General features: G+C 37.7%; 1 protein-coding gene across 4 annotated transcripts in view; it reads right to left on the bottom strand.

Annotated features, from left to right (window-relative positions):
- LOC123880012 (ankyrin repeat domain-containing protein SOWAHC) overlaps window positions 1–26,205 on the bottom strand; it is a 102,937-nt gene extending 76,732 nt beyond the window's left edge. For all 4 annotated transcript variants that reach the window (XM_045927867.1, XM_045927866.1, XM_045927870.1 and 1 more), the window contains exons 1-3: window positions 25,978–26,205; window positions 22,996–23,606; window positions 1,167–1,193 (exon numbers count right to left, since the gene is read on the bottom strand). In XM_045927867.1, coding sequence (XP_045783823.1) covers window positions 1,167–1,193; window positions 22,996–23,606; window positions 25,978–26,104 — 765 coding nt within the window. In that variant the 5' untranslated portion in view covers window positions 26,105–26,205. The remainder of the gene's footprint in view (window positions 1–1,166; window positions 1,194–22,995; window positions 23,607–25,977) is intronic.
- Between the last annotated feature and the right edge of the window lie 455 nt (window positions 26,206–26,660).

Genomic DNA, 26,660 nt, shown 5'->3' with positions numbered 1-26,660 from the left:
CAATTCTCGAGATGCAAGCTAACTCTGAACTAAATTTCATCAAAAGCGGTTAAACTGTTAGGCCGTGAAAAGCTAGCAGACAGACATACTTTCGCATTTATAATATTGTTAATTCAGGATCAAACCAAGGTTCCCTCACTCTAGTTCACTCTAGTGCTAACGTGCTTACTAACAAGTGTAAATTAAAATTTATAACACCCCCGACAAGTGAAGGTTACAGTAACTAGAAAAGACCGAAAAGACCTGATAACTTTCAAACCTCTGAACTGATTTTCTTGGACTACTCCGCGCCTACTATCTAAAGTATCTGAGTTTTCCAAAACATCATTTTCAAATAAATAATTATGTATTTAGGCAACGTCCATCTTGACAGCTCGACATTTGTCAATTGACATAATATTAAGAACCTAACGGTTATCTAACCTTCTTTTCTACAAGAAAACTAGAAAAGAGCTGATAACTCTTAAACGGCTGAACCATTTTTTTTGGATTATAGCTAAGAACACTCTCGATCAAGCCACCTTTCAAACAAAAAAAAGTAAATTAAAATCGGTTCATTCGTTTAGGCGCTGCGATGCCACAGACAGATACACAGATACACAGATACACAGATACACAGATACACAGACACACAGATACACAGATACACACGTCAAACTTATAACACCCCTCTTTTTGGGTCGGGGGTTAAAAAATAAGGCACTTATGCTATCTCTATTCACTATATGTGTAAGGCGTCGGTCGGTCTTTAATTCTAAGTATAGAGTTGTACGTTCCGCTGATGAACAAAACTTGACCAATCAAACACAAATATGTACAGTACCTACGTCAAAAAGTTGCTTATAATATATTGCCGTCACGTCTACTTTGACGTGTGTATCTGTGTATCTGTCTGTGGCATCGTAGCTCCGAAACTAAAGAACGAATTTTAATGCAATTTTTTTGTTTGTTTGAAAGGTGGCTTGATCGAGAGTATCCTTAGCTATAATCCAAGAAAATCGGTTCAACCGTTTGAAATTTATCAGCTCTTTCTAGTTACTGTAACCTTAACTTGTCGGGGGTGTTATAAATTTTTAACTTACACTTGTCTCTCTGAGACTTTGTACGTTTCATACACACACAATCGAATAATAAGTATATACCAAATAGACGTAGTATTTACTCACAGATGCTCGGTCGTCCTCGTCCACACTCTGAAACAAAACAAAAGAAACACGTTAAAAACTGAGAAAACACATTTTTTCATTAATTATTCAAAAATTTAGGCAAACACATGGGAAATACATTTATTTTCATAAAACATCATGACTGTTTTACATGATTCGGATTTTTTCTTGTCACGAAGAAAAAGGTGACTTAAAAATTCCGCATACGGGCATGCCACTCAATTTCCTTCTTTATCTCATGGTACGAAGATGTCAAAACAACAAATCATCCATTAACACATTATTGACTAAATATATTAGCGCAACTTTTTTCATTCAGTAAGTAGGTAGGTACTAGCTGATGCTCGCGAGTTCGTTCGCGTGATTTACTTTTTTAAATCCCGTAGGAACTCTATAATTTTCCAGTATAAAAGTAGTCTATGGCACTCTCCAGGTGTTTAACTATATTTATCCATGAGAAAAATCACGCCAATACATTGTTCTGTTGCGGCGTGGTTGGACAAACCATCAAACAAACACACTTTCGCATTTATAATATTATGGAATAGTGATAGGCACACGGTTGGCCACGATTACACCTGATGGAAAGTGATAATATGGCCTACAATGGGACGGCGCGCGGCGTTTGCCAAGAAGATGATTGAATAAGGTGACGACTAGTCAAGAGCTTATTTGGCTATCGGAATACAAACGCTACTCTAGAAATAAATCTTTGTATTAAACATATTATTGCATCAAACTGTAATAAATTAATTCTTGTTACCGATTCGAATAAAACCTCATTCGATATTTCGAAAACGATCTGTCATCGCACACGCGGCAATCAAATAAACGAAACCAAAAGGAAACGGACTCGCCCGTCGCGTTGATAACAAAAGATTAGCTTTATAAATAAAGACGATATTTAAACATACATAATAAATATCTTAAAGACACATATAAATTAATCGGAACCTAATATTTCAAAATTAATAAATGAGTACTTATATTGTGAAAATAATATTTTGAATTAATGGTCAATAAATTCGAATTCTCCCGTCTTCGAGCTTGCGTTGGCACTGAAGCGGTTAGGGAAAGACCTCGAGAGCCTTGAATTCAACGCACCAATAATCGATTTAATATGTATAGATTTAGAGTTGATTATCGATCGTTGTCGTCGGGTGGTTGTGACGAGTGGCGACGGCGAGCTGGGCGCGCGTTGCCCAGCGTGGCCACTCTACCACCTGTCGTTACATATTTATGCGTACACTATCACCGCACTGTTAGGGACTCCAATATTGACGAGATAACATCCTTAATGTGATGTGTTTGATTTAATAACGAGATTAGTTCGTACCGAGCCGGCTTTTTGGGTTCTGCGATAGACAATTAACGATTGAACGAATGCTGACCGACTTTAGCACCGCTTCAACGTTTAATCTAGAACCTAAACGTGTCCAGTTTCAAGTGGGCTCTACACTCGCGGCGCGAACAGCCTCGAAAGCCCGCGACAACTGCGAATCACGAGTTTAGACGTTGTTCACGCCTTCGCGTTCGCGCTTCGCGCCTTTCCCCGGTCAGTGTCGGTTTTTGGTCCGCGACAAATAGTTTCGTCCATAGTCACGAACAAGACTGAAAATTTACGAGTGTGGAGGGACACAGTTCACGCGTGGATCGCGGCGTACATTCACGGCGCGACTTCACGTGCGAGTGTAGAGCCGGGTTTAGAATAACTGACATAACAAATGGGGCTAATTCTGTTGAAAACAAATCTAACTATTTGGAAATTGATTGATTTAAATATTGGGCCACCATTTTTAACCCCCGGCCCAAAAAGAGGGGTGCGATTTTAATTTAGTTTTTTTGTTTGAAAGGTGGCTTGACCGAGAGTGTTCTTAGCTATAATCCAAGAAAATCGGTTCAGCCGTTTGAAAGTTATCAGCTCTTTTCTAGTTACTGCCTTCACTTGTCGGGGGTGTTATAAATTTTTAAATTTACACTTGTCATAAGGGAGCATTATGATAAACTAGCTGATGCCCGCGACTTCGTTCGCGTGGATGTAGTTTTTTAAAAATCCCTTGGGAAATCTTTGATTTTCCAGGATAAAAAGTAGCCTATGTGCTAATCCAGAGTATAATCTATCTCCATTCTAAATTTCAGCCTAATCCATCCAGTAGTTTTAGCGTGAAGGAGTAACAAACATACACACACACACACACACACACACACATACAAACTTTCGCCTTTATAATATTAGTGTGATATCTAACGTCAATATTGGAACCCCGTTGGGGCACAACAATTTTAGTAGTTTAGATTTTAACAACCATAAACATATTTAGTACTTATTTACCAATAGGTACCTACTCATGTAAAAATATGCCTAAAGTCAATTAAAACAAAATCAATATTTATTTTAGGTTAGACGATATCTTTAGTTACCACCCATCCTTTCTAATGGCCTGAAGCCTCACCTACCTAGGAATCAGGATCGTATATAAGTAGTATAGTAACTACTTTAAGCGTTTTGTAATGTTTCAATATTACCTTTGGAATCTTAATTTAGCACTAATTGAATTGGACTATTCCAATGGGTACCTACCTATGTAAGAAAATTTAAACATTTTAATCTGATATATTCCTATCATTCTTGCTATGTAAAGGCCGGAAGGATTATAAAATACTAAATGATTCCCGCGACTTCGTCTGCTGGATTTAGGTTTCCAATTCGTCCGTCAAATCTTGTGGGAACTCTTTGCCTATCCGGGATATAAAGTTGTCCATTTCCGGGAGGCAAGCCACCTCTACCATATAAATCGGTTAAACGGATAGACCTTTAAGAATCCCGTGGGATTTGATTTTCCGGGATATAAAGTAGCCTATGTTCGTCCCCGGGATATAAGCTAACATTGAAAAAAATTCATCAAAATTGGTTAAACTGTTGGGCCGTGAACAGCTTACAGACGGACAGACTCTTTCACATTTATAATATTAGTATGGAAGTATAAGTAAGGATTCCATTCTTCAATCGTCATTAATTACATTGGACGATTTTATCGATTAATTGGGGAGTCCTAAATGTACCAATTGGTGGTTCGGTTCTGGTGTGATTTATTTGAAGTGGTCTTCCGCAAGATTACCGGCATGCGGCCGGCGTGCATAGCCGGTATATAGCCGTTGTACAGCCGGGCGCTGTGCAGCGGCTACAAATCAGCCCTGTAGCTATTTATTGGCGCAATCTCGGCGCGCTCATGAATGGGTATAAACTTGCACATGTACGACTTAATGGAAGCTGCTTTATGCTAAACGATAACCTAAATTCCGAGGCCGTATATCCACCAATACCTATCTCTATATCGATAGTCGTTATTCCTCATTACTGAGGGTCGTGATCCTCTCCCTTCGTTTTGACTTTGCCGCAGTCGGGTAAAGAGCTATGTAAGTAAGGATATTATAATGAGCAAGGAACGTTGTCATGACGTTCACAGACCATGGGTCACCAGTGGCCCCGCGGCGCGGCGACACACGCAGGGAGCCCACGGCGACGCGGCGCCGCGAGTGACTGATGCAATACATCCACCATATCCACTCTCACTCACTACACTACGTTTTATACTTCCTTCGAATTCAGCCAATTTTTAGGGCTCCGTATCTCAAAAGGAAAAACCGGCCAAGTGCGAGTCAGACTTGCGCACCTAGGGTTCCGTACTCAGGTTTTTAATGCATAAAAATAAATAAAAATTTGTTTGAGAATGTACAAGTAAAGCCTTTTCATATGATACCCCACTTGGCATAGTTATCTTACTTTGAAAATTGAAAATAGTATTAAATTATTATTTGTTCATGAACAGATTTCAATGTTTTTTTGGTGATGTAACTGTTCACGGCTTTCGGATTTTTTCCTTTACTTGTGCTATAAGACCTACCTATCTGCCATGATTCTAGGTCAACGGAAAGTGCCCTGTCGGTTTTATTGACAGAAACGACAGGCAGACAGACAAAGTGATCCTATACGTGTTTCGTTTTTCCATTTGAGCAACGGAACCCTAAAAAGTAGAGAGTAAAGATAATATGCTATCTTTATTTTGCAAGGGTTTACTTAAGTCGTTATCTTTAATGGGCCGTGTTCAACAAATCAAGCGATGAGTCTTGTTTCTGATTAGTCGCTTGTCGTAATAAATGTTTTCTCGGCTTATCAGTTTACACACTAGTGTCATACTTGGATCTACTAACGTGTAAAGGTAGATAGATACTTTAACTTTTTCCTCATGGTCTCGGTTGAAGCAAGATGATGTCTGTCTATTCACTCTTGCTTCGACACGATAGCCCAGGCGAATGCATTTGAATGAAACCTCGTAGTTTTGATTTTTGGCACATGTGTTCAAAATAACTTCCATTAAATCCATACCATCCATACTAATAAATACAAGTGCGAAAGTGTGTCTGTCTGTCTGTCTGCTACCTTTTCAAGGCCCAACAGTTTAACCGATTCTGACGTTTGGTACAGGGTTAGCTTATATCCTGGGGACGGACATAGGCTACTTTTTATCCCGGAAAATCAAAGAGTTTCCACGGGATTCCCAAAAACCAATCCGCTTAACCAATTTGTATGAAATTTGGTGCCGAGGTAGCTTGCGTCTCTGTAATTGAAATAGGCAACTTTTTATCCCGGAAAATCAAACAGTTCCCACGGAATCTTTCAAAACCTAAATCCACGCGGATGAAGTCGCGGGCATCCTCTAGTAATATTATAAATGCGAAAGAGTGTCTGTCTGTCTGTCTGCTACGTTTTCACGGCTCAACCGCTGAACCGATTTTAATGAAATTTGGTACAGAGTTAGCTTATATCCCGGGGACGGACATAAGCTACTTTTTATCCCGGAAAATCAAAGAGTTCCTACGGGACTCTTAAGAATCTATTCGTTTAAGCGATTTATATGAAATTTGGTACAGAGGTAGCTTACGTCCCGGAAATTAACTTCAGCAACTTTTTATCCCCGAAAAGCAAAGAAGTCCCACGGGATTTTTAAATAAACCTAAATCCACGCGGACGGAGTCGCGGGCATCATCTAGTTACCTATAAAATGGTTTTTAATCAAGGTACCTACTTTGCATGATTTTATTTTTCGGAAAAACTGTTAGTTTCTAGCAATTTTTGCAACAAATATAAGAGCTAACAAAAAATAATTATTGGAATTCAAAATAATCATTTAATTACCTACAATATGGTGTATAGTTCATTTTGATAGGAATAATAGTTTTCGGAATATAAAGGGTTTCCAGCGGGAATTTTTCTATTTCAAAATTAAAATTAAAAAATTAAAACAAACGAATAAAGAATATTTATTATAGTAAAAAAAATGTAATATAGGCTTGCGGATTTTATTTTTTGAAAACAATGTCGCCCAAATGATGATTGTATATGCTTGTGTAATAATACGCAAATAACATTTGCTTACTTCTGCAAACGATTCCACCCGAACGCCATGCAGCCCTTGGCCATAGTCCTCGCCAAGTATCTGCAGGAACTTGTTTTCCAAATCTATTAGTCGTGGCTCTATAGCTACATGAGTGCCATCAATGCATCCTTAAACTCCAGGAAACTTGAATGTATTATAGAATCTAAAATATAAAATAGAAAATGTGCAAGATCAGGATGCAAGATTAGGTGTAATGCCTAAACTTAGCATCTATCTAGTGGAAACACGTCCAAGACCTCCGGTCCCATTGTAAGGTCGTGAGACATGACCATGACCACTCCAACGGGATTACGATATTTGGCGAGGGCCACGCAGGACTACTTCCGGCGCACCCTTGTCAGAGGCGGAGTTAGTAGGTACACACTGAGCTCGCCTCTCCTTCCGATTGTCTGCCTCCACGCGTCTCGTCCACTGTGCTCTCTCTGCTAGTCAGAGTAACCTAACCTAACCTTCCCCTCTCTGCCAGGTCATTAGCCACAGCCAATAATAGCCGTACACAGAAATTATTAACCATGGTACCGAGGTGCACCGGCCCGAATACTGCTCTTCCCTCCGGACGCATTCAAAAGGGACCAGCAGCACCCAAGCACACTGGGAGGTTACCTGGCTGGCACCCCATCCAAAAGGGATCAAAAGAAATATCTTGCTAACGGAACAACCACCATAACGCCATGTTTTCCTTCGCCGTTGAAGCAAATAACATATTTCATTGATTGAAATGCACATAGCTCCAAAAAGTTAGAAATGCGAAACCCGAACCCCGAAATATTAGAACAACATCTTGACTACTAGGCGACCTCCGCTTCTATATTGGTATACAATACATTATGAGTTATTAGGGAACAGTTAATTTTCCGCAGTTGGATAAAAAGAAAACAATCAGGCTAGCATTTCTACTGTCTAATCTATAAACACATCGTTTACAACACGCATGTCTGGCTAAACATTTTTACTGTCCAGCCGTTGATATAATAACACCTAGGATAGGGATACACAAAATTGAAAATAAAACATGTTTGGGGTTCATGACTGTGTTGTTATAAAGATTACGATGCAAACAGAAATAACTTTTAAAAGAAATTATTTATCTAAAATGACATGAGAGGAAATTACATACCTAAGTTGGCGGATAGATTTAAAAGGCGACCATTTTTACAATGATGTGAAGCCTAAAGCTTAAGCTCACGGTCCAGTCTTTGGTTTGCAGCTTGCAGTATCCATGAACTTGGACAATAGTATTGCATAGGATATCATAATAAAAATACGACTGGCCCGTCATATTATTAAAAATGTCCCAAAAAAAATATAGGCAGTTTTACTTGGGATGATGCAGGATTCTAACGATACCCCATACGCCCAAATCTGTTCAGGTAGAGGTTATAGTGGAATAAAGGAACTCACATACATACCTGAAACCTGAAAACATTACTCTTCGTTTTTGAGTAGTCGTTCGTTCGTTAGTATAAAAGCGGAAACAAGTTAACGGACGCGGCTGACGGATGGCGGCTGTCAACCGCCACTTATACCTGTACCTACCTGATATAGTATCACTGAACTGTGCAAACTATCGGACGTAAGTCGCGGACGTAACCTTGAGCGCTTTTGACGTCCCTCAGATATTTCACAAGCCGATCCTAAACAACTGGTAAACCTATCCGTCGCAGATGACGGACGCGTCCAATACTTTGTTCTGCTTAAGTGTGTATCTTTGGTTTCGCTAGGCATATCAATGTGCAGTAGTTTCTCTGAATGGGAAAAGGATCGATGTTAAAATTCAATTGTTTGTTGGCAACGCATTACTCGACTCAGTTGTTTCAACAGCTAATTTCCATCGCAATCGACAAGGGTCGTTAATTGCGCCGGCGCCGATGGCCGCGAGTGATTCTGAGAGGAGCTGCGAGAACAATGAAATCGGTCATATTCGCCTGTTCCTGTCAGCTCGCAGCGGACCGTGGTCGCTTATCTGTGGCATCGCGCATATCTCATAGGTATACTACCCTCCACAGCATAAAGGCATAGGGGATTGATATATATACGTAAAGGCCGGACCGCGTTACAACGGCGCTGTACAGCGCAGCAATACAGGGTGTAACCAGAACGCTAGCAAAAACGAAGACAGGTAAGTAATTATAGTACTGATGATTACTGATAACTCAGTAATCAGTAATCAAATCAGTGATTAGATACCATAATAACTACAAAAATAAAAACCTGTATTTTTTAAACTTTACAGTACATTGCAAATAAAACATCTGATTGACGCTGAGGTCAACGAACGTTACGTAAATAGGTCACCCAAAGTTAATGCCGTGTCATAGGTGGGGCATTGACCCGAGTTTAGCACGCTATACAATACGGGTTTGAAAAATACTAAATAACTAAAACTACGAGATAAGGCAAATGGTTATTGGCATTGGATTGTGTTAAAGTAGTATAATAGTAACGCTAAGTTTTTGCTAGCGTTCTGGTTATTTCCATCATTTCGTATGTTGCATATCGGACTAGTGCGGCTTTGTCAACTCCAGTTTGTCTATGAAGATTGATGGCAGATTCCGCTGGCCGCGTGTATCATCGAAGCAGGGTTTTCACGTTGACCAATGAGAAGAAGTCTCGTACTCTATTGGCTGACAAGTGACGCGATTTAACTACCTTCATTCATTCATATACATCCTAAAATGTCTAACCATTCGATATTCAGTTTTCACCTGAGTAACAAGTCGCTCTAGAAAGTGAACTATCTACATGTACCTTGTTTACGCGTGAGTTCTCTTTGTGGAGCTAAAACACGGAACTTAAAGGTTACCGATCGGAAGAGAATAAATACTTTCGGTAAATGGTTCTAGCTGTTTGCGGAAAACACTCTGGTACTTCGGTCCCATGGTAAAGGTTGCTACCATATAAAAGCTCATGCTCACAGGAACGGTCAAAAGAAAGAGGCCAGAGAACGAAGCCCGAGACTTTGAATGAACCCGGTGAAAGAAGCACTTGATTCTAAATTTTAACATTTACATTTGCAGTGTCGGAGATTCAACAGATGAGAAAACACCATAAAATAGGCATATCAAGCAGAGCCATGATCTTTAGCAATGAGGAAAAAACGTAAAGAGGCCTTTTACGTCGTTCTCTCATTGCTGAAGCTCCCAGCATAAACTTCTTCTTTACCTGATCCAGACGAGTTTTATTTTTCTTTGACGTTTGTACGCATACAAAAAGTTTTGCGCGGTCTGTACGTGTACACCTATCACTGATCTTTATTGCGGCTTCGTATGCGATCACCAATGACTGCACGCCGTAGAAGCCGAACAGCACTGCTTACCCTAGTTTAAATATTTCAATGCTCGGTTATCATTATGCCCTGCCTGAAAATAGGTACTTTCTTGACAAATTCTTACCGAGACTTCTAAGCCTGTGCAGGCCACTGGCAAATAAAATCGAAAATTTAAAACAATGCTATAAAATATCGACCCTAGCTAGACCCCTTACATACCTACTAGGAGTAATCCAATCGACTAACGTCAACTCAAGTGACCGCGCTAATGGTTGTTTAAGTAGAATCTTAATTTTAAAGCTTCTGGTGAATGCTGAATGCGAAATCCAATCCGTTTTTACTATGTTAGCACTTAGTGGGCCCTTTATTGCCTCAGTTGGCTATAGAATGTTTCATTTCAAGATGCCATAAAATGCTTAAGGTGTTCGAATTCAATTAAGAGCGTAGTTTACGTAATTAATTTTATCACCATTATATCATCTTGCAAATCTAACAATTCTGACTATCAAGAAGATTACAATAGTTCCTACTTTGAATAAATGATTTCACTCAATTTTTTTAAAATGAAAATAGCGAGCAAACGAACAGGCCAGCGGGCCACCTAATGTTCAAATCAAATCAAATCAAATCATTTTATTTGCTTAAATGCGGGTTAAATAGGTCTTACAAATGTTGAGTGATTACTGCCGCCATGAACATTTGTAGCACCATAAAAACCGCCAATGCATTGCCGGCCTTTAAGTAATTTGTTGGTCTGCCCCTTTGAATAACCCCATGTGTTAATCTAGTTGGTTACTTAGTTCTTTGAAAATATAGGATATATTATATTCAATAAAGCATTAAAAAAGCCATGAATGAATATTATAAAAGTCATGAATGCCACACAAAGAAAAATAAATTACTACACAGTCAGCATCAAGTTAAAGGTCACGCTAAAGGTCAAGACGTCATTCCACTGCCACAGCCCAGACAGTTGCCCTATAACCTAATATATCATCGTACTTGTTTTTTTAGGGTTCCGTATCTCTGGAGGAAAAAAGGAACCCTTTATCACTTTGTTGTGCAGACAACAAAGTGATAAAGGGTCTGCATGTCTGTCGTGTCTGCCAAGACTCAAGACCCGCAAAATCAAAATTTATGTATTTCATGTGACAACTAGGGCAGAGTGAACTATGAGGGAACTCTCGATTTGATCCTGAATCGACAATATATCAAATATTAGGCTATGGTGACGCGAAATCAGATCAAAATAGACCTACATTAGGGCTACCTGAGTCAAATGTAACATTTGACGTCTGCAAGTGACGCCGAAGCCTCGACGTTTTGTTAGAAGTTTCCTAAAGGTTATGAACTGTGACTAGGGACTTTTAATCTTCGCCTGAGACTACCTGGTTCAGAATGCAGATTCTACTGAAAAGAACCGGCATTCGGCAAGTACTTAACTCAAAACAAATACTCTACAGTCTACAGTTCTACACTATCTAGTGGGCAACTGAAAGCATAGCCGATTGCTTCCACAACAATTAGAATTGCAGCTCCTCAATCTACTGCTTCATAATGCGCACATGCGAAACATGCGAAAGTGTGTGTGTGTGTGTGTGTGTGTGTCTGTCTGTCTGCTAGCTTTTCACGGCCCAACAGTTTAGCTGATTTTGTTGAAAACAGGTACAGAGTTAGCTTACATCCTGGCGACGGACATAGTTACGCTATTTTTTATCTTCGCAAAATCAATGAGTTCCCACCGTTTAATCGATTTATATATGAAAGATACAGAGTTAGCTTGCGTCTCTGAAATTGATAGGTAAGTATAGGGCAACTTTCTATCCAGGAAAATCAAAGTTCTCGCAAGATTATCAACAAAAGCTAAATCCACGCGGACGAAGCATCTATACCTATAGCTATAAATAATTATTATCTTCAAACCGAATTTGACGACAGTAGCCAATTTATATACAATTATACATATTATGTAGCTTAGTAAGGTAAGGTACATGACCTTGCTACAAGATCAACTAGGCATATTCAAAATACTCTTCACTGACGAAGTATGTACTATGTAGTATAAAAATGAAGTACCTAGAATAAAAATACAATTTAATACAGTCGTTGCACGAATGACCTTCTTCGAGCGTATGGCGCGTGCGTGCGGAGTCACACGACAAGCATTGTGTAGTTACACAGGTACAATCGGTTAGAGTCACGACGCACAGACAGACAGATGCGTCGTGAATATTAATGTTAATATTGACTTTCAATCGGGAAGTTTAATTTTGATGCCGAAACTTTGCGCAGTGTCAAATGCATTGCAAAACAATCGTAGGTCTATGAAAACAAGTGTAAATTAAAAATTTATAACACCCCCGACAAGTGAAGGTTACAGTAACTAGTCCAAAGTATCTGAGTTTTCCAAAACATCATTTTCAAATAAATAATCATGTATCTAGGCAACGTCGATCTTGACAGCTTGACATTTGTCAATTGACATAATATTATGAACCTAACGGTTATCTAACCTTCTTTTCTACAAGAAAACTAGAAAAGGGCTGATAACTTTTAAACGGCCGAACCAATTTTTTTGGATTATAGCTAAGAACACTCTCAATCAAGCCACCTTTCAAACAAAAAAAAGTAAATTAAAATCGGTTCATTCGTTTAGGCGCTACGATGCCACAGACAGATACACAGATACACAGACACACAGATACACACGTCAAACTTATAACACCCCTCTTTTTGGGTCGGGGGTTAAAAACATTTGTTCAAAAGCGTTGGCGCAAGTACTTATAAGTATTTTTTTTACAAAATCCTTAGCATAATTTATACATTACCAATTAGGTATTTAGTAATTACCTCTTCATACATTTAAATGACAGTAAGTGCCTTCGGATGTATTCCAGTAGGTAAGTAGTCAGAGATACAAATTACATATGTATAGTCCGGGACAAAATTTATTTGTTCCTACTACTAATGAATTGAAAAAACTGGCTAAGTATCGAGTCAGACTCTCTCACCAAGGGTTAGGTACGTATTCGAGTGATTTTTCCTAAATTTTGCACGATAAGTAGAATGTATGAGTAAAGCCCTTTTATATGATACCCCACTTCGTATTAATCTTATTTTGAAAGTTGAAAATACTAATATTTGTTCACGAACACGACTTAATTTTTTTTTGATGTTAAGTCTAAATGATGATGTTAAGAAATTCACGGTTTTCGGATTTTTCTCCTTACCTGAGCTATAAGGCCTACCTACCTGCCAAATTACATGATTCTAGATCAACGGAAAATACCATAAAGGTTTATTGACAGATACGACAGACAGACAACGAAGTGATCTTATAAGGCCTCATTCGCACGAGAGCTTTCGCCAAAAAGCGTTTCAAATAGAACGAATTCATTCCCAAGTATCTGTTCACAAGTCAACGCTTTTTTAATGCGCACTTTGTATGTTAAGCGCAACGCCGGGTTTTAACGCAACGTTTTTTTAACGCTCGTGCGAATTAGGGCTAAGGGTTTGTTTTTTCCCTTTTGAGATACGGAACTCTTAAAATACTAAGAAAGCTCAAAGCTTCACCGTTAAATAAAGTGACATCTAATTGCTTAAAACGCACATAGGTACATACCTACATATAACTCCGAAATGTTAGAAGTGCGTGCCCGGGACAGGACTCCCGACCTACCAAATAGGAGGTTGACGTCTTAACCACTGGGCTATTACGGTTAACCTACTTAACTAAAATTACCGCATTATGCATTATCCGAGTACAAGATTGGAGTGGATCCTGATCGGTCCTCCGTCAAAGGAAGCGGATCAAAAAAACTTGACGTTTAAAGCTCATAGTCAGAGAGCCTGTAGCGTATTTTGCGAACTAAAGGCTAACTTGTTGCAATATTTTTCATGTCTGACAGATTATTAGTAAAAAAAAATATTCATTTTCAATGCGAGGCACATATTGTGTACAGAAAATCTCAAATGTTGGATCCAGCGACTCGAGCTGAACGTTGATATTGTATGTCAATCAGTTTCATTGTATTGTTACGTCCCTAAAGATATTGTTATAGATGCGATAGTGTATAGCACCCAAAAGATGGACAGAGTATTTTTACACGGAAAATTAAAAAAAATAAACGAGATCTGGAATTTTTGGAAAACCTAGACCCTAATTTTTGGAAACCTAGTACTTCAGTACTTTCCTTGACTAACTCTTAAACTACAAAGTGTCCCTTTATAGCGACTTGAAAAAAGGAGTATGCACTTTCATAAAGTCTTTTTGAGATTAATTTTGAAAAGTAACTCCCGATTGAGGAGCGGAAGCGCGCGTCGGCATCTATTTCGGGTTTGATTTATGCGACAGCATCCCGCTTGCTCGCCAAGGCAATATGGCATATTATACTCCGAACATTAGGGCTAACGTATCCTGACGGAGTGGAGTGGAGGACAGTCTTTATGATAGCAACTTCAATTCAACTCTTCAAGTTTTTGTCAGTATCATTTGTATGGAAATACATAACACAGATAGAACTATACCTACTAATTTCTTTCGACGGATAGAGTACAGGCTGATGATGATAATGAATACCTGATAACCTAACCACAGCCCCCGCGCTAACCCGCAGCGGGTGAGCACGGAGCGTCCCCCCGCCTCCGATTGCCATCTCAACCTGTCGCGTACTGTTATAGGTAACCAAAACTCATTATTTCACATGAGCATAATTGAGAGTCCTGTCATAATGTATGCTAAATATTGTTTATTTCCACAATGATCATGCCGCTTTTTATTTTTTATGCGTCCCAAGGGTGCAGTGACGCGATGTTCGTTTAGCTGTGCCGCTGTGCCGTTGTACCTACGGAACCCTCGTACTGCGTAATGTTTATGAGCCTGTTAAGCCGCAGTTTGTCATCGAAATAGAATTTGCATGTTTTCTATCCGTGGTTTATATAAATAACGGGGATTAAAGGCCATAGCTCATTAGAACCACCCGGTCATAAGTAGATATGACGCGATCACGAAAAAGCAATCGATAGTAATCAAATTGACGTCACATTGACCGCCAAAGGGTCATGACGAAGGTTCTACAATTCAATTAGCCGCCAGGTGCGGCGAAGGCAACGTTTAAGGTGGAAGCGACGGGCCTGCCCGCGAAATTCAAATTTAATTTTTGTTTTTCGCATTTTTTAAACTAATACGACAACGTAGGCTTATGGCATTTTCAATTGCGACACTGGCAGTATCATCCTCACAGGTTTATATAAAAATCTTTACTTGAAAAGGTCCAGTTTAAGAAATTAGCTCTAGTATCGACTAATGTGTCAGAATTAGTCGATACTACAGCTAATTTCTTAACCTGGACCCTTGAATTGAAAATGCCATAAGCCTACGTTGTCGTATTAGTTTAAAAAATGCGAAAAACCAAATTAAATTTGAATTTCGCGGGCAGGAACGTCTCATGCCCCTTAACCGAACTCTAACGCAAACGCGTCACTTTTAACCGACTTCATAACCAAAATATACTTTGTACCTACTACCTTTTAGTTCGGTTTTGTTTACGCATCGATTGGGAAAAGTGAACTAGAGTGAGGAAACTCTCGACACAGCTCACTTACAGTTAGCGAACTACTAACAAAACGTCGACACTTCGACGTCACTGGCAGGCGTCAAATGTACTAACATTTGACGCTTGCCAGTGACGTTGACGCCTCGACATTTTCTTAGAAGTTGCTGCCGTGAACTGTGCTATGGGTGACGCTTGTGAAATCAAAGATACTTAAGTCGTTTCATAGCCTACCTAGCCTATACACATTTGACGCCTGCCTATGTGAGTGACGCATCGACGTTTTATTACAACTTTTGTGTCGCTGTCGCGAACTGTGGTTTAGGTAAAAAGGCACTTGTGAGCAAGCTTCAAAAAATTTTATAACTACTTACCAGTCTATAGAACTCGTGACCTAACTAAAGCAACGTAACATTCGTATTATAGTCATAGTTCCACCACAACATACTAGCTGATGCCCGCGACTTCATTTTACTAACCTATATCCATACACAGGTCTTCAAAAATCCCGTGGGAACTCATTGATTTTTCGGGATAAAAGTAGCCTGCATGTTCATCCAGGGTATAATCTACCCCCATTCTAAATTTCAGCTAAATCCGTCCAGAGTAACAAACATACACACATACATACATATACACGAACTTCGCCTTTATAATATTAGTGTGAAGTGTTTTTATTTCTATCAGAAGCAACGGTTTCATTAACGAAATGTTTATTCAGGAGTTTTAAATACCTACCTAACTAGTTCAATGGCAAAACATAGGTAAGTGTCACCGACAAATTATGATGTACTTCATAATAGTTAAGGCCACTATCCTGGTAATTATAGATTACACGGCAACCCATAAAGGAGCAAAAAATTTTAAGTACCTAATACGACTTCGATAAAGTAAACCTAATTGCCGGGGCTAAATATAAGGCACTTACAAGTCAACCCGCATTATAATAATAACATCTGTAAGCTTAATCCAAAATGGGCGTTATAATTTAACTATTTTTATCAGTTATTAAATGTTCTTTCATATTAAGCTTGCGCGAGGACATAAGCCGCAACGCGTAGAGGCTTATCAAGAGTTTTAATCTTCAAATAACCTAACTGCAATATTAATTTGATCGGGGCGCAATTGCTATTGCAACCACTCAATCAAAATAGCGACCTAAACACAAAAGTATTTAATAGTCGTTGAGTCTCGAGTCGGAACGAGACTGGCTTAAAAACCGTCAAGCAGCCGTATTTATACAAATCGATTCAAGATGGCTGCTCGGAAGCGATCGTGTGACGTCGAATGAGTCAAATATCTGTTTTATTATTTTAAATTTTAAATAGTTTTTTTTGAAAAGCTAACAGTCGGCCATCCAAATTGGGTCGTTCGACCTCGAGCGACGAAATAAATATTAGGCCAGGTTGTCCAGAATACTAATAGGGGCACGGTTGTTCGTAATACTACGGGACCAGGGTTGTCCTGACACATTTTATTCTAGGACCAGGGTTGTCCCTTAAAGGGTGTTGAATGAGTGGACCAGGGTTGTCCCAACACATTTTATTCTAGGACCAGGGTTGTCCCTTAAAGGGATGAGTGGACCAGGGTTGTCCCAACACATTTTATTCTAGGACCAGGGTTGTCCCTTAACTTCGAACTATATTCATTTGTGAACTATATTTTGTATGCTTAAGTGGATTTTTCCGTTAATTCTATCCCACTTTCTGAACTGTAAGCTTAATCCAAAATGGGCGTTATAATTTAACTATTTTTATCAGTTATTAAATGTTCTTTCATATTAAGCTTGCGCGAGGACATAAGCCGCAACGCGTAGAGGCTTATCAAGAGTTTTAATCTTCAAATAACCTAACTGCAATATTAATTTGATCGGGGCGCAATTGCTATTGCAACCACTCAATCAAAATAGCGACCTAAACACAAAAGTATTTAATAGTCGTTGAGTCTCGAGTCGGAACGAGACTGGCTTAAAAACCGTCAAGCAGCCGTATTTATACAAATCGATTCAAGATGGCTGCTCGGAAGCGATCGTGTGACGTCGAATGAGTCAAATATCTGTTTTATTATTTTAAATTTTAAATAGTTTTTTTTGAAAAGCTAACACATCCAATTATAATACGATTACAGACCAAAAAAATTACAAAAATGAAAATCGATGTTGTTTAACCGTAAATACTTCGTATTTTAATTTTTATTCATGAAGACATTATCTCTGTTCAATGACAGATTGTTGGCGTTGCGTTCATCCCATTATGTACTGAGGATAGTGGCTTCTACAATAATAATTCATTCATTCATTCGTTAAGAGGGCTTTCTCCGTCACTCATTTCATACAATCGTAGTTCCAATTTCATTTGAATAGTAAGCAACCAGAGTCCATGAAATTTTGCAGACATATTCTAGAAACTAATATCCATGTCTGTGGTTTTCCAGATTTCTGTTAAAATATTCGGTTTCAAAGTTACGTGGTCTTAAAAATTTACAGACAAATTTTTGAGCCCCTTTGACTCAACTTGACCTTTGGACTTTGGTTGCTTAATATTCAAATGAAATTGGAATTACGATTGTATGAAACGAGTGACGGAGAGAGTCCTGTTAAATCTCGAGAAAGAGGTTATCGCCGAATCATACTCGGCTGGGTAGCGTAGATAGGTAATATGTTCAAAATTACTCAGTGCTTTTAAGTCTTTGAACAATGCGTACAGCAAGTGACGACATATGGATCCGAGATATGGTCACTAACTATGGGTCTCATGAATGAGTCACTCATAGATAGAGAGTTTACATATTAAATGCTCGGAGTTTCTCTGCGTGATCAAATCAGAAATGAGGAAACCCAGAGTAACCGACATAGCTTTGTGTTTTTGTCAAAAATTCGATTCGATTGTGAAAATTGATTATGGAATTTCGTTACTCATAGATTATACCTATACTACTCATTCTCACAAAAGACTTTTGGACTTTTCAGAGGCGGAGTACCTACCTTAAGTATTTTATTAGAAACAATTGTAATATAATGTTAAACTTTAAACTAACAATGTTTATCACGATCGCCAAACACATTGTCATTTGACACTTATCACGTTGTTACCAAGTTATTAGTACACTCGGCTTCAAAAACTATGGAAGCAGAGCAACACTTGTATAGAACTTGCATATTTGACCTAAAGACTCCGCTTCATGGAAGCGATAACTCGTTGGCGGGTGGAACCTAAAATAGTGCACAGATGACGACAACAACGTTATTTGTGCATTTCCCTTTAACTGCACCTCACCACGAGAAATGCCAGGTGAACGAAGAGATTCAATTTTTTTTTGAGAAAACGGTAAAGTGATAATTGCTAATCGACGTTTGTTATCAAAATCATTTTTTTACACAAACTAAAGATATTTCAAATTATTATAAGTAAAGCGTGACATAAAGTTGTAAATTTTTCAATTTTTAACCCCCGACCCAAAAAGAGGGGTGTTATAAGTTTGACGTGTGTATCTGTGTATCAGTCTGTGGCATCGTAGCTCCTAAACTAATGAACCGATTTGAATTTAGTTTTTTTTTTGTTTGATAGGTGGCTTGATCGAGAGTTCTTAGCTATAATCCAAGAAAATCGGTTCAGCCGTTTGAAAGTTATCAGCTCTTTTCTAGTTACTGTAACCTTCACTTGTCGGTGGTGTTATAAATTTTGAATTTACACTTGTGTAGTTTTTTATATGTTTATTTACGTACGAAGTTGCCTCAAAATTAGCCCTAAAATAGAGATTCTCTTAAAATAAATACAATTTTACGATATTAATTATTTAAGGCATAGATATTGGAGAGTTAAATCGATATATGGCTTATTATAGATCTAGAACAACAAAGAAATAGGCGTCATACGTTTGTATGGAGAAGCGCGTAAAAAGTGTACACTTAAGTTCTTGAACGTATCCTGATTCCCAACAGAGTAAATATATCTCACGCCGAATGTACATCGGCAGGTGCCGGGACCCTCCAAACTTTGTGGTCCCCAATTTTTTTTATAATTACCACTTACTCAAAGCAATAATTAAGTAAGTAAATATCCTACAATATAAGTAACAAGCTGCCTAATTAAAATGCCGATTAGTGACTTTCTGTAAAACATCTTTGCTTGGAAAGTTTTTTACGTCCGTCGTCAACGTTGACGTGACCGGTTAGTTTTGAATTCATCGGATTTTTATTAATTTAAGTACTCCTTGTATTATTCCTTCATTAGGACTTAGTTCACAAAACTCAAAGTCGCTCAGCGCGCTATGGATTGGGGTATCATTCTCAGGGATAAAATCCGCCTCTGTAACGAGGAAGTCCGCGGAAGAACAAAAGCGACCGACATAGCTGTGAAGGAAAACATCGTGAGGAAATCTGCATGCCTGACAGTTCTTTATACTGTTTTCAAAGGTGTGTAAATCCACACCTGGCCAGCGTGGCGGACTATGGTTTAAATCATTCTCATTCTGAGACTCCTCTCAGAATGAGAATGATTGAGACTCGTGCGTGGTATTGGGTCGGCAATGGGTTGATCATGATGATGATTCTTTGAAACGTTAGGTACAGCAAGGACACCGCTTTTGCCAGAAGTATAATCCAAAGTAAGAATAAGAAAGTCCCACAAGAAAGCCCCTGTTCTATCAAAAGTCAGTTAAAACATTATTAACTAAGCGTTAGTACTCATTACTAAAGCTATTGCTAATTAGGACGCCTTATGGTATACTGAAAAGATTAATTAATTTTCATTCCGAGTTAATGCACTCGGAGACATAAAAGGTCTATTAAACTAATAGGATAATAAAATAACAGGAAAACCTTAAAACGCTTTTTTGTATCAAAGAAATCCTACCGAACTGTTTCAATTAATTGTCTGTTTTGTTAAAAAGTCGAAAAATTGAGTAACTATAAAGCTACGTTTTAAATCAATAGTGAAAACGCCAAGACCGATAATAATTTCCCCTTTTCCGTTAACCAACTCGCACTTGAAGGGTTCCGTAGTCCGTACTATGGTACAAAAATAGCACTTTAATTATTTTTTTGTGATGTAGGCACAAATTCATGGTTGTCGGAGTTTTCTCTTTAAGTGCTTGTACTATAAGACATCGGCCTCGATACCTGCCAAATTTCATATTTCTAGGTCAACAGGAAGTATCTTATGGGGTTTGATTCCCTTGACAGACAAGACAGACAACGAAATGATCCTATAAGGGTTCCTTTTTTCTCCGGAGATACAGAACCCTAAAAATACTAATGACAGTCGCATTAGTATTATATGGGTGGCTAGAAGATTTTTCGTAGCAGACTATAGATAGACCAAATTTAAATCGGTGCGTTTTTTGGTGGTCCGAAAGATGAATAAAAAAGCAGTGATCCTCCCGTCACTTCCGAGTTCGTGAAGATTGATGGCACCAAACTATTTCCCTAAAAAACTGCTATTGCGGCTCAAAACGATCCCACTTTAGACACGTTTAGTCTAAAGAGGAATTCACATTACGAAACTAGTGACACGAAAGTAGTTTCACGACATTTATTTCATTATCAATAATTGCACGTTTAAACGTCTAATTTCGTGCATCTGAAATTAGACGGTTACACGTGCAATTGATAGTGAAGTTAATGTTTCCCACGTATAAAAAAAAAGCTTAGGTAAGGTTAGATTCTTTCATTTAATAAACAAAAACACTACAGTTCACCTATTTTATTACTTTGCCCAAGATAGGGTGGGCATTATTCATAATGGCCGGGAAAAGTGATTAATTATGCTGTTTTAATCACATTGCCCAATTGAGTCGGGCATTATTAATACAGACCGGCCATTATTAATAGTGCCCGGATTTATCAAATTGCCCGTAACATATATATACAGTGTGTCCGGACATGAACTAGCGATTTGACTTTGAGCGACTGAATTTGTGGTTCACACATCATCACAGAAAAAAAGTGTTTTAATTTTCAAAGTAAGTGAACTATACCAAGTGGGGTATGGTATGAAAGGGATTTACATGTACATTCTAAATAAAACAGATTTATTTATTTTTAAGCATAATAGTTTTTGATTTATCGTGCAAAATGTCGAAAAAAATACCCGAGTACGAAACCCTCGGTGCGCGCGTCTGACTCGCACTTGGCCGGTTTTTTTTAAAATAAAAACCGGCCAAGTGCGTGCCAGACACGATCGCGCACAGAGTTCCGTAATCGGGTATTTTTTCTGACCTTGGAATTGCAAATTGAATCGGTTGAAAATATCCGCTTCAAAATTAAGTTGCAAGATTCCACCAGAACAAACAGTTACATAAATTGCAAGTTGAATAAAAGCTTTAAAAAAAGAGGTAACGATAGAGAGTGGGCCCTGAAAATTATGTACAAGAAATAGATCCCAAAAAAAAAGTAAAAAAATCTATAGTACCTGCAAAAAAAACCCCCCACCAAAAACATTTCATGTGAATTTGGTTGCCAAGACCTGACAAGTTCATAATGCTTTCATTGTTAAAAAGTTATGAGAACTTTGGTAGAGCCAAGCCCCTCGCTGAGCTTTGTGCTCTTAAGTGCTCTTGACTGTATCACATTTATAATAATTAATTAGTAACAATAAACAACAAATAACTTTACTAACAAGCTCTGATTCTACAAAAACCCTACATGCAATGCATAACTGAGTAGGTTCCTGGTAGGGTTTGTTCCCGGGAATTCTCGTCCCGGGAATTCCCGGGAAATCGGTCGGTCTCGTACCCGGGAAATTCAGCTCGAGAAAAGTCGAGACATCGAGAAGTTTAAATAAACATTTTTACGCTTAGCTTTCTTTGTAAATGCGAGGCGGCAGCGGCATCCTTTGACAGCACGGCTCGTGTCTGTCGGTATCCTTTGTTTTTGCCTTAATCTCTTATTTAATTACATTAAAACTGCCAAAAATTGTGATACCATACCACCCACATAGTGAGATTAGTGAGTGATCTTTAGTTATGATGAGAAAAATTATGATTGTTTTTAGTTAAGATGTTTGTTTTAAGCTGATTGTTAACAGAGATTTTGTTTTTTATTAAAGATTAGTGAGATTAGTTATAATAAGAAGAAGTATGATTGTTTTTAGTTAAGATGTTTGTTTTAAGCTGATTGTTAACAGAGATTTTGTTTTTTATTACAGATTAGTGAGATGAGATTAGTTATGATAAGGAGAAGAAGTATGATTGTTTTTAGTTAGCAATTTTGTTTTGAGCTGATTTTTTATTGAGAACTTGTTGTTTTGTTAAAAATTATGTTGATTTTTTTCATGTAAAATAAACACAGTTAAATTAAAGACTCTTTTTATTAATTAAACAAAAATTTAGACGTATTTTATTTTTTCTCGACAACCCGAGAAGACCCGAGAAATCAGGCTCGAGAAGTCTCGACACCCGAGAACTAAAAAACCTCGAGAAATCGGAAACCCTAGTTCCTGGGTAGTGGAGTGATGATAGACGCGAGAGTTCTATCAGCCTCCCCAAACCCCTTCAGTATGCGCTACACACCTATAAACATAAATGTAAAGTTTAAATTATGCAGTACTCACCGAGGAGTTGAAGCTGAGTTTCTGTGATTTCAACACGTCACTCTCCGAAGCCATCCGGTTGAACATCTGTTTGCGTTCCTTAACAGATATTTTCTGTTCACTTTCCACAAGCATGCTTTCACTGCGAGATGTTGCAAGCGGAGTCTCATTCAACTCAGTCGTACTATTGGGTATAGACGACCGCGGATTTAAATTGTAACTCGGTATGCTTAGGACACTTTTTTCTGATGACCGCCTCCGAGGGTGAACTTTAGGGGGTACATCTTCAGTATTTAAACTTTCTTTGCTTATACTCTGTGTTAATTCTACAGGAGTTATTGGTGATGTTATGGGATTGGAGTCTTGTATAATATTATTGAGAATGTTAAAGTCTTGGTTCAACTGCAAAGGAGGAGGTGGTCTGTAAGGAGGTTGGACTGGAGGCTCGGTACTAGCTTCACTACTCTCAGAAACTGTAGAAACTTCACTTTTAGTCTCCGCCGTCTGTTCATCATTTTCTTTCCCACTGTTAACCATATATTTCTTTTTTAGAATCAACCATTTCTCATTATTCTGGTTTTTGATAATCGCAAGTGTATTTACATGCTTCTTGAAAGTGCTGCGCGCCTCATCTGTAAAGAGTTTCAATTCTCAAAGAAATGTTCTATTAAGAGCACACAGAATTTTGAGAGATATAAATTTGAGATATAGATTGGTAATCATATTGCATTATGAGGTAATTCAACTCATTGCTATGTTTAAGTAAGAGATGGCTATCATTCAAATTCTAAAACAGAGATCAAACATTTTTAGTAGGAATTGCTATTGAATGGTCATAAAAATCTATTGAACTACCGAATAAGCTAGAACTTGGACCATACTATCCTTTTATAGTGCCTTATTGAAGACTTTTTAACCCCCGACCAAAAAAGAGGGGTGTTATAAGTTTGACGTGTGTATCTGTGTGTCTGTGTATCTGTGTATCTGTGTATCTGTGTATCTGTCTGTGGCATCGTAGCGCCTAAACGAATGAACCGATTTTAATTTAGTTTTTTTTGTTTGAAAGGTGGCTTGATCGAGAGTGTTCTTAGCTATAATCTAAAAAAATTGGTTCAGCCGTTTAAGAGTTATCAGCTCTTTTCTAGTTTTCTTGTAGAAAAGAAGGTTAGATAACCGATAGGTTCATAATATTATGTCAATAGACAAATGTCAAGCTGTCAAGATGGACGTTGCCTAAATACATAATTATTTATTTGAAAATGATGTTTTGGAAAACTCAAATACTTTGGATCGTCGGGGGTGTTATAAATTTTTAATTTACACTTGTTGTTCAGTGAAATTAAGTTTCTCTATGCTTAGAAAACAAAATATCTGGACATTAGTGTAATTAATATACATTTACCTATTATTTAATTGGACACATTGAGATTGAACTTTATTTTTAACTTGGTTGTATAAATATTAATTTAATATTATTTCATCATTTTACTGTTTGTGGGGCTAAATCTTGAGAGTTTGAATAACTGAAGTTAGTATACAGAAATAATCAACATTACAAACAATTGTTACCTGCATTCATCGGCAGCCAGAAATGAGAACCTAATTTGTCTGCCTGCCCAATGTTATCTTATTCAATTATTGTACTATTTGTTGGATGTTAATTGCAAAACTATACAGATGAAGATCATAGTACGTACAAAATACAAGTGTAAATTTAAAATTTAGAACACCCCCGACAAGTGAAGGTTACAGTAACTAGAAAAGAGCTGATAACTTTCAAACGGCAGAATCGATTTTCTTGGATTATAGCTAAGAACACTTTCGATCAAGCCACCTTTCAAACAAAAAAAAATTAAATTAAAATCGGTTCATTAGTTTAGGTGCTACGGTGCCACAGACAGATACACAGACACACAGATACACACGTCAAACTTATAACACCCCTCTTTTTGGGTCGAGGGTTAAAAAGGAATACACACAAAATCACCTGTCATAGATGTCATAGTTGGTACTTAATTCTCACTGCATTACCCTAAGCATAACCTCTATGCTCACGGTTCTTAAAACAATCTAGAGTACACACAAGAATGCAGAGAAGCGAAAATTAAATTAAATTATTTTAATTAAAATAATCAATAATTTGAAACCTATCCAATCAATAAACCAGTGAAGCCACTAGCACGCACCCTAACATAATTTGACTACTAGTCACCCACTCAACAACCAGCAGGAAACATCAACAAGTGTAAATTAAAAATTTATAACACCCCCGACAAGTGAAGGTTACAGTAACTAGAAAAGAGCTGATAACTTTCAAACGGCTGAACTGATTTTCTTGGACTATTCCGCGCCTACGATCCAAAGTATCTGAGTTTTCCAAAACATCATTTTCAAATAAATAATTATATGTCTAGGCAACGTCCATTTTAACAGCTTGACATTTGTCAATTGACATAATATTATGAACTTAATGGTTATCTAACCCTCTTTTCTATAAGAAAACTAGAAAAGAGCTGATAACTTTTAAACGGCTGAACCATTTTTTTTGGATTATAGCTAAGAATACTCTCGATCAAGCCACCTTTCAAACAAAAAAAAGTAAATTAAAATCGGTTCATTTGTTTAGGCGCTATGATTCCACAGACAGATACACAGACACACAGATACACAGATACACACGTCAAACTTATAAAACCCCTCTTTTTGGGTTGGGGGTTAATAAACCAGTGAAGCCACTAGTATTGCCCCGTAACCTAACATTATCCAGTGACTCATTCAACAACCAGTAGTAAATACACCCACTCAATAAACCATTGCAGCCACTAGTACACCCCCTTAACAAACATTTACAATTTATTTCAGTAGAACAAATAATATTACTACTAGTAATTGTTGCAGGTGGTAAACTGCATAATTTGTATGAAATTATGCAGTCTACATGATTAATGTGTGATAACGCACCCCAAGATTTAATTCTACAGTTTAGCAGAAGTCTGTACTAACCTCGCATATCAGGATTCATCAAAAACACTTTGAAATGTTTCACTAACTCATGATTTGTCACTTTGCCATTGTGGGCCACCATGAACTTTAATATTTCCTCAAAGCTCAACTCTGCGGGAGGAGACATTATCGCGAAAATCACTTATTCACACACAACACACGAAAACTTAATTAAAACTTACAAACTTTGAAAAATAACCAAAGTTCGGAAAATAACTAAACGTCAAACCTAAAATGTCAAAACAACAATAGCAAAGCGTTCCGTTTCTGCATACCAAATTATACAATAAGACTTTAAAAATTTAAAAAACTTTTGTTTAAAATTTAAAAAGAAAGATTTTCATATAGGTGCATTAATAATGTAATTTACATACATTTTACTACTTCACTAAATTGTTTGTAAATTTAAATCTTACTTTTATAAATCTAATATTGTGTTGATTATGAAAAAAAATGTTGACAGTTAGATGCAGGAACAAAACGCGGGTCACAAGACTTGAAGCGAACGGGCGGCAAAAGGCGGCAGAGTGAAAGTTTTTAAAATATACTTACCTAAAACTGATTTGTATGAATTACGTTTATAAGGAACTCTTAGCACCTTTAGCTTTTGCTAATATTTAAAACTAGATAATACCCACAACCTCATCCGCGTGTATATTAAGTATAGGTTTATAAAAAACTAT

Source organism: Maniola jurtina, chromosome Z (genome assembly GCF_905333055.1).
Source record: "Maniola jurtina chromosome Z, ilManJurt1.1, whole genome shotgun sequence".
In the NCBI taxonomy this organism is placed as follows: Eukaryota; Metazoa; Arthropoda; class Insecta; order Lepidoptera; family Nymphalidae; genus Maniola; species Maniola jurtina.
This window is presented reverse-complemented; position numbering and strand designations above follow the sequence as displayed.